Source organism: Cotesia typhae, unplaced genomic scaffold (assembly GCF_013202065.1).
Source record: "Cotesia typhae breed Kobodo isofemale line unplaced genomic scaffold, CoteBio_Ctyphae contig_83, whole genome shotgun sequence".
NCBI classification, from domain to species: Eukaryota; Metazoa; Arthropoda; class Insecta; order Hymenoptera; family Braconidae; genus Cotesia; species Cotesia typhae.
Window position 1 is genome coordinate 187849 of NW_027423769.1, and position 14006 is coordinate 201854.

Here is a 14006-nt window from a genome sequence, read left to right on the forward strand (position 1 = left end):
GTCAGCTCTAATGTACGATGTAAATATGCAGGCCAGATGGAGGTGGGTAGAAGTAAACTTCTTCCACCAGAAGACATTAATGCCATCTGGTCCCGGGGCAGCCCAATTTTTGCTGCCATTTAGAGCTGAATGAACTTCATCCACACTGACTGCAGGGCTTTCTTCATCAGCATTCTGCCGACGGTGTTCCCGACAGAATGCTTTGAAGTTGTGCAGAGCTGGAGTATTGGCGTTCACGTTTGGTTGATCTCCATACAACTCAGTCCAAAAAGCTTCCACCCGCTCAGGTGTTGGATAAGTCCCAGTAACATCGGTCTTTGCTGTCAGAAACCGTGAAGGGCTGGATCGAAACAACGAGTTGTCGACCAACCGCTTCAGCCTTTTCTCTAGTGACTTTTTGGCAGTCACTAGAGCCCGCAATTTATTAAGAGACTCTTCTTTGATGACAAGAAGAGTACTCTTGTTCAGTGTGTGATGACGCCACCGAAGTTCAGCAACAATGCGTCGAATTCGGGGCGTGTATGCTTTTTGAGTTGTTTCGAACTCAATCACATACTGAATGCGGGAGACATGTTTCCGGGATCTGTCAATTTTGGAGCCAAGTTGTAAGATGCGCTGTCTCAACCTTGCCTCGATCGAGAGACAATGTCTCTCTCTCGGAAAAGCCGATTATTATTATTATTATTATTATTATTATTATTATTATTATTATTATTATTATTATTATTATTATTATTATTATTATTATTATTATTATTATTATTATAAAATAGGAGTAGTATTTGGTTCCAGTGAATTAGACATGTCAAACAGGCGGTAGGGATACTCGTCATCTGTAAAATTAAATCCCATATTAAGATGTGTTCCGTATGGATCAGAAACTACGACAATGTCTTAGAATTCAGCCTTTCGTGTAATGGGATTCGTCAATGCTGAAGTGATAGTTTATGGTAGCTCTGGTAGTACCTATACCTAGACTATCGAGAGTTTCAGTTAGAGTTTCATCCAAGATCTAGGATCCAGGATCCAGGATTTAGGACTGAGGATTCAGTTTCGGAATTTGGTAGCATTCAGTGGATTGATAAAGGGAGAAGCTGCCTGATTTTAGAGGAGCTTCAAATGGTACTCTACTCTCCGGGAATTTGGCAATATAATCGTGACCAGCAACACGCGGTATTCGATATAGAATAGAATAGAATAGAATAGAATAGAATAGAATAGAATAGAATAGAATAGATAGATAGATAGATAGATATACAGTGTCGAGTACATTGGATGTAGAGGGATTGTTATGTTGGTGAAGCTGAGGCTGAAGCTGAAGCCGAAGCCGAAGCCGAAGCTGAGTGGTTGCTAGTCAGTATATCGGGATCGTATCTGGTCTGGCGTATATCGGTTGAATGGGATTATACAATACCGTGCTCTCTGATTGGCTCTAATCGGCACTATTGCACTTTGAGTGTGTGCCGCCGATGGTAGCTGGGATGTTACGTATGGAACCGGTCTATATCCTAGTAGTGGTGTGCTTTACATACCTGTGGCCATTTCGTGAAGCTAGATGCAACGGTGTGTGAGGGAAGATTAGCGATGAGGAAGAATTACGAAGTGGTTCGATGAGCTCTGGATGTGTTCTCACTATCAATTGTACCGTTTCTAATCTGTAAAACATAATTAGTTTTTTTTTTTTTTTTTTTTTTTTTTTTTTTTAACACAAAATAGTCTACAACAGTATAATGTATTTATTTATTTTTTTTAATTTTAATAGTTTTTAAGCTCTATCATTGAGGTATTAGTCTTCTTAATCAAGCTCTTTTACTTTATATATTTTGTTTTATTTATTTTTTTTCTTCTTTCTTCATTTATCCTATTTGAAATGAAATTAAGTAAAATCCAATTAATATAAATTTATATAGGTAGGAATCCTATTAAATTGAATGAGATTTAATTTTAATCGGCAGATAGATTACAATATTCGAACAATGGCTTTTGAAATCATTTAGATTATGAGCAACATTGTGTTGAATTAAAGATAAATATTTTTATTGAAAAAATTAATGAATATACTTATAAAATGGCTGGTATTAATTTTTTATCTAAATTTCGAATTAAAATAAATAAAAATATTTACCGGCCATACTGAGCTGCAAGATCGAGTGCTGATTCACCCCGGCTGTTACGTATACTAGGATCACATCCGTACTGCAGCAGCTGTGCTACCACTTCAGTATGCCCATATTGCGCTGCACAATGTAGCGCTGTTTCATTGTCTTTTGTCTGTGACAAACAATTTTATTTATAAATTTAAAATTAAAAGCGCGTTACATTATAAAAATTAACAGTCTAAAGTTTAGATAATCGTAATTGTACCGTGAGATTGACATTTGGTACAGATGGACCTTGGCTGAGAATTAATCTGACAATCTCAGCATCTCCAGCCCATGCTGCCAAGTGCAGAGGTGAAGATCCTTTTGCATCAACAACATTTGTCGATGCCTCATGCTGCAATAGCAATTTCACAACATCTCTGAAATTAATAAACACAAATAACAGTAATCAGAATCATCAGAATTATATCAACTGTTGAATTGATTAAAATTATAATTAAAATACTTACTTATGACCATTTAATGCGGCATGGTGTAAGGCTGAATATCCGCTGGCATCTTGCACGTTAGCTCCAGGACCTCGACGAAGACTGTAAAATAAAAATAAAAATAAAAATAAAAATAAAATAAAAGAGCAATTGACAATTGACAATAAAGGAAGAGAATGTCGTAAATAATTTAACGATAACCGGAATAACGAAATTGTTTCAGCCCACTTTGAATAGAATCCATCTCACACTGAAATTAATTCAGCGAACATACTCATTCGTAGACCAGTCAGTTTCCGTTTGTCGGGCGCTTCATTTCCGCAATCAAGTATTCAGGTTTACTTACACTAATCTCTAGCTTGGAGTCATACTGTCAGCAGTATTCAGCAGTATTCAGCAGAATTCAGCAGTATTCAGAAGTATTCAGTGCTGAACAGAACAGAAAGACGTACGTACGTACAATAGCTAGACAGAAATCGATCTGGTATTTACATCTAATATAATATAATATAATATTAAGACAAATAAATAATGATAGAAGGCGTTGAAAAGACGAGAATAAAATGAGGAATCCGGTTTAAAGCATAAACCAAGAGTATTGTTGATAATACCGAACAAAACGAGTTGAGATAATCCGTAGTGTCGACGTAAATGCAATGCTAAAGCTTCTCGGTCGCGTCAACCGACCTGCTAACGAAGCCTATACGTCTGACACATGTCCTCGTTAAACGCTATTGTTACGTCAAACCGACAAACCGTCCAGGGTTATATAGATCCAATACACCCCTATATATACATAATATGTATATATAAACTTTGCTCTGTTCTATTCTACTCTCCTCGATGTTCTGGGGAGTGTAACAGCCCCTAGAGAATTTACAACTTATCTTTGTTTACCCTTTTCTTATTTATTGATACGTCTAAAATAAAATATTTTTACTTCATCATATTGTTACTTCCGGAAATTTGCTAATTCATTTATATTATTACCTATATGTTATTTGTAAATATTTTGGGTATGACCAAGCATTTAATCTCTCAATATTGATCACCGGAACCCCGATGGTTGATAAAATATTAATCCTTAAACAAACACTATCAACTGCCAGCAATATGTACAAAAAAAATAAATAAATAAATATATATATATATATATATATAGATCTTTGCCCTATATGCTGTATAGAATGATACCAATAAACCTGACAAAAATATCATTTTATGACACTCGAACACATAATAAATCATCCTGGGAAAAATATAAAAAGTAATATAAAACCCTAATGTGGTTAAATAAATAAAAAAAGACAGGTATAAATCTCATTAGCAGATTTCCAATAGATATTCCGGTCAAAGGCCGCGGCATTTCTCTGATCCATTGAACTAAACATCAAAACGGTGCCGCAATGAATGCATTTCAAGTACATGATTCTGTAACCGAAAAATAGATTGAAAACTATACAATAATAATCTTTGATGATAAAAAAATAAAGAAAAATAAATAAGAGTGTAATGGTAAAGAGCAGGAGCAGCACGTGCTTATACACTCTAAATTCTACGATACCTAACCAGCCCAGAAAAGCTCATAAGAACTATAACCAGTCTCCTCTTACCCTTACCCTCAACCTCTTATATATTCTTCACTTTTTTCACTTTTCTCTTTCTCAGTTCAGCTCTTACTTTATTATATATTTGCGTTTGTTTTTGTCCGTCCTCTTTTTCTCAATACTATACCTAGTGTACTTTCACTATAATACACTCCCTGCATTCTCTCGGTTGTTTGTACTACTGTACTGAATACAAGAGGGCTGCTGTCTACATTGGATTGTGATTCTCAAAGCCAACTGGGAAACTACTTATACTACACTCCATATACGTAGTTAAACTTTTCATCAGTTATCTTGATGTATATAACCTCGTATATTTGTGTCTGTATGTCACCTTCAAGTTTATTTCATGTGATGATAAGAGCCTAAATATATATATCTATATACTTATAGAGTATGTATGGTGAGTGTGATGAAAGGGAAAGAGAACAAGTAAAAGAGAAAAGGGCAAATGGCAAATGGTAAATCCCCTACAGAAAAGTTGCTGGGGACATTTTACTCCATTCATCGCTTCAGCCACACTCTTCACTCTATCACTGAGTTTCTTAATTAAACTCTGAAGATTGTCTGCAAAAGGACATCGGCCCTATATGAGAATCCAGTACCAAAAAGAGAGTAGCCGACTTGGGATCTGACTCTTCTCCTTTTGCTGTTTCTCTTATGCTTCATGATGCTTTACTTGAGATTTATTTATATTCGAATGTGAATCCTCCACTTGGACTTGAAGTTTTCAAATAAATTAAGCCAGTTGCCCTCCTTTTCTACTTTCAAACTTAATTAATGTATACGTAAAAGTATACTTTCAAAAAATTAATTTTTACTATACTAAAAAGAGCCATTGTCATTTGTTTTACAATACAAAAAGTTTCCATAGTTGTTTCTCACCTCTAAAAGGTGAGAAAATTGATAAGAAAGTACAATAGTCCGATCCAGCAGCTCAAATAAATAGATAATATTTATGAAGAAATAAATTTTTGTTGAGATGTGCATTATATAACAGTATAGGGCTCTTAACTTTCTCGGTCTCATTTTTTTTTTGCATCAAAAGAAAAACGTCAGTAAAAATGAACGAGTATGAATTAATTAACAATCTTAAAGTGGGTAAAAAGGCAAGTGAAATTGTTGAAAAGTTTTTTTTTTTTTTTTTTTTTTTTTTTCATTTTTTCTCACCTCGAGACTTGGCAAGTGGTTTTTTGCACAAGAGGTTTCTAGCATTATATTAGCAACTTCCTTATTTAAAATAAGTCATTATTTTACACAACAAGTATCATTAAAGCAATGAATATTTAAGTCAGACAAATTAACCCCAAAAAGGGCTACCTACTATTACACTCATTAATTAATAAACACACTGAGCTGGTACATTTCGTTATCATCATGATAATTGTTATTAAAATTTAATACCCAGATTAAGATTATTATATAATTGTTAATCCCCTTTACACAGTAGTGTGTTATACAAAACTGTAAAATATATATACACATTTATAATACAGTGTATACATAACGTACAAATTTATTTCATGAATTATTTAACGGATTAAGTCTCTTCAGCACAATCGATGTGTCACATTCGGACAAGTCGATTGCGCAAATCCAGATACTCTCTATTATCTCCCTAAATAATTTATTTCATTTTTATAGAATTCTAAATAATTTATTCAGCTCAACAAGTGTTTGATCGATGCGAAAAATTTATTTTACATTTTACTCAAGCTAATTTATCATTTAAATTTAAATCACCAATTGGTAGTAATAGTAACTCATTAGTTAATTACTCATCGGGCTTTAAAATGATAGTTTATTAATAGACCTAAAATCGTTCTCCGAATACTTATACTTTGCCAGAACATCAAACTACTCAAGTTTTAAATATAAATATATATTTTGTAATGGATTAATATTTTTTTTTATCTATCGATTTTAAAGTAATGGCTAATTATTTTTTATTTATTGTGGCGCCAGAGGTTGTTGAACTGTACATGTGCCGAAACTAAAAAACGTGTCAAGCGGTAGAAAATTTACTACGAGTTTAAATAACATTTAATTAACAAATAATAATAAAAATTAGTATGAGTAATATCGTAATTTATGGATTGAAAAAAATGTTCTCGGATAAAATTTATTGAATAGAAGGATAATTTGAGGGTGTTTTACTCGGATGCTTACTCAACCTCTAGAGAATAAATATATATCGTACCGGTACACGCAATCCGGCAATGAATGTTCAACAATGATTCATACCATCTACAATTGTAGATTATTATTATTATTATTACTCCATTGATAAAATACTTGAATAGCCTTGATATATTTCCTTGTTATTTTGTTATCAGTTTGTATACTCAACTATATGACGTTTATTTATCAAATTAAAAAAAAAAAAAAAAAAAAAAAATACTCCGACTACTCACCGATCAACATCACTGTTAATATTAGCAACAATCTCGAATAAAAACAAAATAAATGAAAAATAGATACATAGAAAATTATATTAATCAATATGAAATTCATAAAAATTAATAAGAATATTAAAAGATTATATAGGTCACGAGTCTGCCCAGATCTTGATACACGAAACTAAAAAATCATTACAGCAAACAAGTGGAGACACATGATGACCTGGATCTCATTTTAAATGACATAATACTACTAGAAAAATAAAAATACCTCTATCAGAGAGTGTATGCATAAAATGTCAAAATAATCGGAGCTATTTAAAACGGAGTAAATAAATGATTTAGTGGGTAAAAAAAAAAAAAAAAAAAACGGAGTAACACCCACCTTGCCAATGGACCACTCCTTCGTGCTCGCTGACCAAGTATTTTTTCCACAATTGTAACATTTCCACTTCTTGCTGCCTCCAGCAGCTCTTGATCTTTTCCCATGTCCCATTTATCACTGCTAATCACTTGTCATATTCCACACTGTACTTACTTGAATTAAATTATTATTTTACTACTAATATTTATCGAGTTTACGAGATATACTACTTTTCATTGATCCACCGGTGCCATATTGTTCTCACTGAGCTGACATCTACCGGTAGATTTTGAAATTAAATTCCCGCCTCCACACTCAACTAACTATCGCGCACTATTTTAAAATTTTATTTTCATTATTTATCAAAAACTGTCATAAAAATTTATTTTTTATTTCATTATTTAAATATTGTGAGCATTAATATCTATTTATTTGTTTATAAATTATATATTGAAAAATTCTAAAAAAAAATCCACAAGTTTGAATTTAATTTTCCCGCGGTATTACAATCTGTCGCTCACAGCTGATTTAACGTCATTTAACGTCACTTGTCATTTACCTCTCGGTATATTCGGATTATTAGTGAGTTAAATTGTTTAATTTAGTTACTTTCAGTTAATTAAATGTTTTATTCGGTGATTTAGCAAACCGTGATTATGGGAATTATTTTTAATTTAATTATTTATTTTGGTTTACTTGGAATTATTTATGCGAATGATTTTCAGTCGGGTATGTCACTTAACCTCTATTTATAATTGTTATAAGTATTTACAAACAATAACTAAAAATTTTTTAAATCATTTTTATTAAATTAAAACAATTACCGATAATCATTATTCTTTATAAAATAAAACATTATACTTTAATATTCCAATTTATATTTAATTATAAATGTGACATAATGATTTTGTTACTTACAAGATAAATATAAATAAGATAAACACTTGGAGATTAAAATTTATCGGGCTTAAATTATTATTATTTGAATTCTATTTAATAACAAGAATTTATTTTCAACAATAATTATTTATATTTTCTTAATAAAAAATAATTTTTTTTTTTGGCGGGAACTTGAATTAATAATTTTTTTTTTTTCAATTAAATATTCAGTCAATTAATAAATTAATTAACTAAACACAAAGTTATTTTATGGAGTAATTAAAAATAAGAAAAAAAAAATTAATTTAATTATTTTCTCTGCTAAAAAGTTTAGAGTTCAACAACAATAATAATAATAATAATAATAATAATAATAATAATAATAATAATAATAATAATAATAATAAAAAGTCCTCCGAACTTTCCGGCAAAAACAAAGTCTCAGCTACTAACATGCTCGCTGTCCCAGTCTTACTATACTCTTTCGGTGTCCTGAAATGGACCCGAAAGGATTTACGAGATCTCGACATCAAAACCCGTAAGATCATTAATATGAATCGGAGCATGCACCCCAATTCATCAGTCGCCAGATTATACCTCTCCCGGTCCATCGGTGGGAGAGGTTTGCAGAGTTTGGAGCGGCTTCACGACCGTTTGGTCCTGGGTTTAACACACGAAGTTGTCAATTTCACTGCAGACGAGGATGACTTTCTTATGCAAATTGTACATAAACATGAAAATGCGCATAAGGGGTCATTCTTGTATAAGGCAGCAATATATGCGGCAAGAACCCTTGGTCTTGGAGAAATAAACGCTCTTATGGAACTCCGAAAGGAGGAATTTAAGAGCGTCATCAGGAACGCCGAGGAAAAACTACTCCTTGGCGAACTGATGGACAAGTCCATGCACAGCGTGTTCTTTAAACACGTGCGTGATCATGGCTTGTCCATCCAGCTGACGTTTTCCTTCTTAAAGTCAGCGGGCCTGATGTCCGAGACTGAAGGGTTCATATTTGCCTGCCAAGATGGTGTCATTAACACTCTTGAGTACCGTAGCAAGGTGCTCCAGGTGCAGCTTCCGGACACGTCCTGTAGGAGGTGTAGACAACATCCGGAGACGCTTATGCACCTTTTGTCGGCATGTCCAGTGCTGGCGAGAGGTGCATATATCCAGCGTCACAATGCTGCCCTGAGAGTACTGTACTACTATCTTCGTCATTGCTACGGTATTGACGTGACACCAGTGCTGCCTTATTTGCCAGGAGATATTCCCCAGGTTGTTGAGAATGACAGTTGCAAAATTTATTGGAACATGCCATTTGCAACAACCCGGCGGATAGATCACAACAAACCTGATATTGTGCTCTTCGACAAGGCCACTCGTGACATTTATGTCATTGAGTTCTCGGCCCCGGCTGAATACAACATCTCAGCCAAAGAAGAGCACAAAAGACAAATATATCAGGATCTCCTGTTTGAAATTGGCAAACTTTACCCAGGTTACCGTGTCAAGCTTGTCGTCCTGATTGTTGGCGTCCTAGGAGGGATGAAACAGTCTTTTGTATCCTCACTTGCCAAAGTTCCAGCTTGCTCATCAAAAGGTAAGTTCTTGGCAGTTAGGATGCAGAAGGCTGTTTTACTTGATTCTCTCCGTCTCTTAAGGGAAATGACTTTGGCCTGCTGTGATCACTAACCGCCTTGTTGTGCGGAGTGGTCCAGCAGTAACGGATGGAGCTCAGGCTGGGCCCTCGGAGAATCGGACTCCGGGGATAACCCCCCTGAGCATTTAATAACAAAATAATAATAATAATAATAATAATAATAATAATAATAATGTTTATGTAACTCGCCAACTGTCACGTAACGAAAATACAACTTAATTATTACATCAATAACTTATTTAAATAAATAAAGAAAAGATTTTTTATTTCTTTTTTTAGATTCAGTGACAATTTCACTAGACACTTTTAATCCATCTCAGCGAAATGGCCAAGTATTTTACATTAAAACGACATTGCCTCCTTCGAAAGCGACTTTAGTTTTAATTAAAAACTACCCCTTGAGTTTGTCGTTTATAATAATCCAAGCCCACGCTCAAGAAAATTTGACTCTCGTCACTAAAAATGCTGAAAAATTATCTAGAGTTTCTGGTACCAATATTGGACTGCAATTAGACTTAAAATTCATCAAAGACACTGAAATAAATGTGATAAATGATAACAATAAAACTGTACCAGCTCTCATAGCCATCACTGCCTACACTTTGCAAGGTGATTATAATTTATCAATGTAAATAAATAGTAATAATAATAATAATAATAATAATTGCTGTCTGTCAGCTCCTGTACCAGGAGGCTGCAATATGGAATTTGATATCGAAGTATCACCGTATCAGCGACTAATTCTCACGAACTCTACAATAATCATCGACTCCCAGCCAGCGTCTGTCCCACTTATTAATGGGCTCAAATTACCATGTGAAAAAAACCTTGTGACCTACGAAACTTATCGTCTCTATACAGATGAGAGTGATTTTAACAATGAGACTTATTTTTCAACTATTATCAAAATGCTTACAGTTGACGATATTATTCAAAATGCTGTAAAAGTATTTATTTATTTATTTATTTATGTTTATGTTTATTTATGTTGAAGATAATAAATATTTTAATAAAAATAATTTTTCAGATATCAATCTCAGCTGGGAAGTCACCGATGCGTAAAGTTTATAGTTCATACCCAGGAACTGGATCAGCGTATGTAATGATAGCAACGTTTGGTAACCATTCATCAGCATACGTACCAATATTTTCTTACGGCTGTACTCCATTCTCAACTGAAATTTCTTGTGATTATTTAAGTTAATATCTTCTCAATAATAATTTACTTTAGAGATTAATGTTGATTTTAGTATTTAAAAATTTTATAATTAATTTATTTATTACAGAATCAGCAATGTCAAAAGTACTGTGTGCATCTGTACTATTTTTTGGAATATTTTTAACATTGACAACCCGACGACGTTATGAAGTAGAATTATTTTTACATGGATGTTTTTCTGGAGGTATAATAGGCTACATAATTTTACACGACAATCAAGTAAAGACTGAATGTAAGTAATTTTTATTTTTATTTAAAAATGATAAAAAAAAAAATTTAATATTTAATAATGAAATTGATAGTAACAGTTAATTTATCAGTAATAATTGGAATGGTAATGGGTTTATTACTGGTATTACTGTGGTGTATTAAAGGAATGCCATGTATTGGAATTCTTCAAGCGTCATTGTCCCTTGGCGCTTTGGTGGCCAGTACAACGTACTTGGGAATGCCAGGCACGTATTTTATATTTTATAAATTCTAAAGTAAATAATGACAGTAGAGAATAGGAAAAAAAAAAAAAATAAAAATAAATAATAATAATAATATTAAACGAAAATTTAACAGTACAGATATAAAAGACAGTAGGGGTTGTAGAAACAGGGAAATTATAGGAAAATAATGAAAGCTGAGGGGACTGAGCTTTAGATTTAGGTTTTAGCGCGCAAGCTCAACGGACGTTGGTCCTCAATCCTTATTCAGAAAGAACATTTCGTAGCTTTGGTAGTTTTCATAGCTGGGTCTATCAATGATATCCACTCATGTGGAAACGGCTGAATCCCCTATACTAGTAGGGTTCTATGTCGCTTTCTCACCACTGACTGATCTCACCCTCCTTTTTTTATGCCTCGATCTGAATGTGTGACAACCCCTTGGACAGCAGCAAACTCCCACGGACTCCTGAACCAGCTTGAAAGATTCACATTTGCCTAATTGCATCCCCCGTATATTTATTTAGTGCGTAACTTATTTAGATTACACGCTTGTAATGCGGAACATTAATTTATACAACGGGTATTTACAATTACAGGCTACAATTTTTTTTTTTTTTTTAACAATACAGGAGTCTACTGACTGACGATTTTATTTGCTACTTAATTATTAATAAATTACTCGATTGGCTGTATCAACAGTATCCATTGTAAAAAAAGTTTTTAATAATTAATTTAATCCGATAACTTTTGTCGTTAAAAAAAATAACACGAGTATTTATCAGATTAATAATCAATAAATTATTTAAAGATGGTCAACTAGTATTGGTTAATGACACAACATTTTGGATAATTTACTCAACAATAGTGATAGCCGTGACGTTATTACTCTGTATATTTTCACCGAATTCAAATATTATTTGCTGTGCTTTTATTGGAGCATTCGCAATAATTTTGCCGATTGACTACTGGATTGGCTCGAGCCTAAAATACATTATTATCAACACTGTACGACGGATTACAGTTTATGGATTTAACGTTGCTATTATTCATCCACCCTTTCAATCTAAAGGTAATAATATTTAGTATGAGCAAATATACTTACTTGTCATATTATTTAATATTTATTCATGTTATGATTTGTGTACTCAAAAGACATATGGTTGTCGGTCTTCTGGATATTGTTGGCACTACAAAGTATTCACTTACAAAGAAAAAGATTACAGGGTGGAAGTCCATTATTTCCACGTCGTGTCGATTATAATCTTATTGACTCGGAAAGTTCTTATCCAATTATATCCGAGGAACCACATCATCAACGGACTTTTTTAATTGGTAATAATGGAACAACTACCACAAATTATTCTACATTTTTTCAATAAATTAAAATATTTTTCTACTAATAAATTTAAGTTAATAGATATATATATATATTTTTTATATTTTAAATTTTTCAAGTGTTAAAATTGTTATTATTAATACCAAGACTTTAAGTCAGTAAAATAAATAATAAAAAAATTTTTATCAATAAATAATAAGTAAGTCAAAATTACCTGACATTAAAATCAAATAACATTTATTTAATTAAAGACAAGTGTGATCTAAAACATTGGGTCTATATATATATATATATATATATATATATATATATATATATATATATATATATATATATATATATATATATATATATATATATATACATATATATTTTGTTTTTTTTTTTTTTTTTTTGTTTTTCTACTAATTACAATCTTAAGATAATCACAGCAACAATATCATTTTATTCACAACACTTACATAAAATTACTGCCGCGAATATTATATGTTAATTAATTAATTATTATTAATAATATTTTTTATTGATAATAGATTTGTTTATACGCATACAATGTGTTTCTTCGAGCTACGACAAATACTCCCGTGTTAAAATTCACTAATTCATTTTTTTTTTTTTTTTTTTTTTTTAAATAATATTATTAATTAATTATTACTGTTATTATTATAAATATTATTCAACTGTACACTTTTCTATCATATTAGTCTAATTTTATTTATAATTATTACTTAATTGTGATACAAAATACTAAAAAAAAGTTTGAACATTAACACAGAAGAAAAGTTGTTAAACTATTTACATATTTAAATGAATTTTTGATCCAATGGCTCGTAAAAATTACTCAAATTTAGGTTTAGTTTTTTTTTTTTCCTTTTTCTATTAAATAACTCGAGTTTGATTCCAAAAATATAAATTTACGACTTTTACTCGTGACTTTAGTCGACATGTCTGATTAGTTATTATTTATTTGTATTTGATACAATAGAATTTGTTTTATCGTGGATAAATGATTTATCTAGATTGATTTAATTGGTACTATAATCATAATTAACATTATTATTGTTATTAATATTATAACTATTTTATTACTATTAATATTATTATTATAAATATTATTATTATTATTATTATTATTATTATTATTATTATTATTATTATTATTATTATTATTATTATTATTACAATAGTACATTTTGCAATAATATTGTAGTTTATTAGCGTTACTTTAATAAATTTTCTTGTTGTCGAAATAAACTAACTATTGACTGTGATTATGAGATCGAATGAAACAAAGTTTTAACGTTACACTAAATTGATACAGTGATTGTATTATTATTATTTATTTATAACTTTAAATTATTAAATGCAAATGCACTTGGGTTTCAATAAATTAAATTATTGTTAACCTTTGAGTAGTCGCGTAAATAAACCCTTTTGGTTATGATTATGATAAATATCAAATAACACAACATAGATTTATTACTTTTAAATAAAATGTTTGCATTACTAGCCACGAAC

The 14006-nt window shown here is 31.5% G+C and overlaps 2 protein-coding genes across 17 annotated transcripts in view; one reads left to right on the plus strand and one right to left on the minus strand.

Moving 5' to 3' along the window:
* Nucleotides 1-7228, minus strand: part of LOC141533413 (ankyrin repeat and SAM domain-containing protein 1A) — a 29744-nt gene extending 22516 nt beyond the window's left edge. For 7 of the 13 annotated variants that reach the window (XM_074252297.1, XM_074252296.1, XM_074252293.1 and 4 more), the window contains exons 1-5: nt 6982-7228; nt 2612-2692; nt 2365-2521; nt 2126-2271; nt 1533-1655 (exon numbers count right to left, since the gene is read on the minus strand). In XM_074252297.1, coding sequence (XP_074108398.1) covers nt 1533-1655; nt 2126-2271; nt 2365-2521; nt 2612-2692; nt 6982-7085 — 611 coding nt within the window. In that variant the 5' untranslated portion in view covers nt 7086-7228. The remainder of the gene's footprint in view (nt 1-1532; nt 1656-2125; nt 2272-2364; nt 2522-2611; nt 2693-6981) is intronic. The other 6 variants (XM_074252298.1, XM_074252295.1, XM_074252294.1 and 3 more) reach the window with 1 other exon arrangement.
* A 296-nt stretch (nt 7229-7524) lies between these two features.
* Nucleotides 7525-14006, plus strand: part of LOC141533415 (transmembrane 7 superfamily member 3) — a 33020-nt gene continuing 26538 nt past the window's right edge. Inside the window, exons 1-8 of one of the 4 annotated variants that reach the window (XM_074252301.1) lie at nt 7525-7689; nt 9779-10108; nt 10178-10446; nt 10527-10698; nt 10786-10950; nt 11021-11173; nt 11961-12221; nt 12305-12556. In XM_074252301.1, coding sequence (XP_074108402.1) covers nt 7617-7689; nt 9779-10108; nt 10178-10446; nt 10527-10698; nt 10786-10950; nt 11021-11173; nt 11961-12221; nt 12305-12531 — 1650 coding nt within the window. In that variant the 5' untranslated portion in view covers nt 7525-7616 and the 3' untranslated portion in view covers nt 12532-12556. Of the gene's footprint in view, nt 7690-9778; nt 10109-10177; nt 10447-10526; nt 10699-10785; nt 10951-11020; nt 11174-11960; nt 12222-12304; nt 12557-14006 lie in introns of those variants that run through there. The other 3 variants (XM_074252304.1, XM_074252302.1, XM_074252305.1) reach the window with 3 other exon arrangements.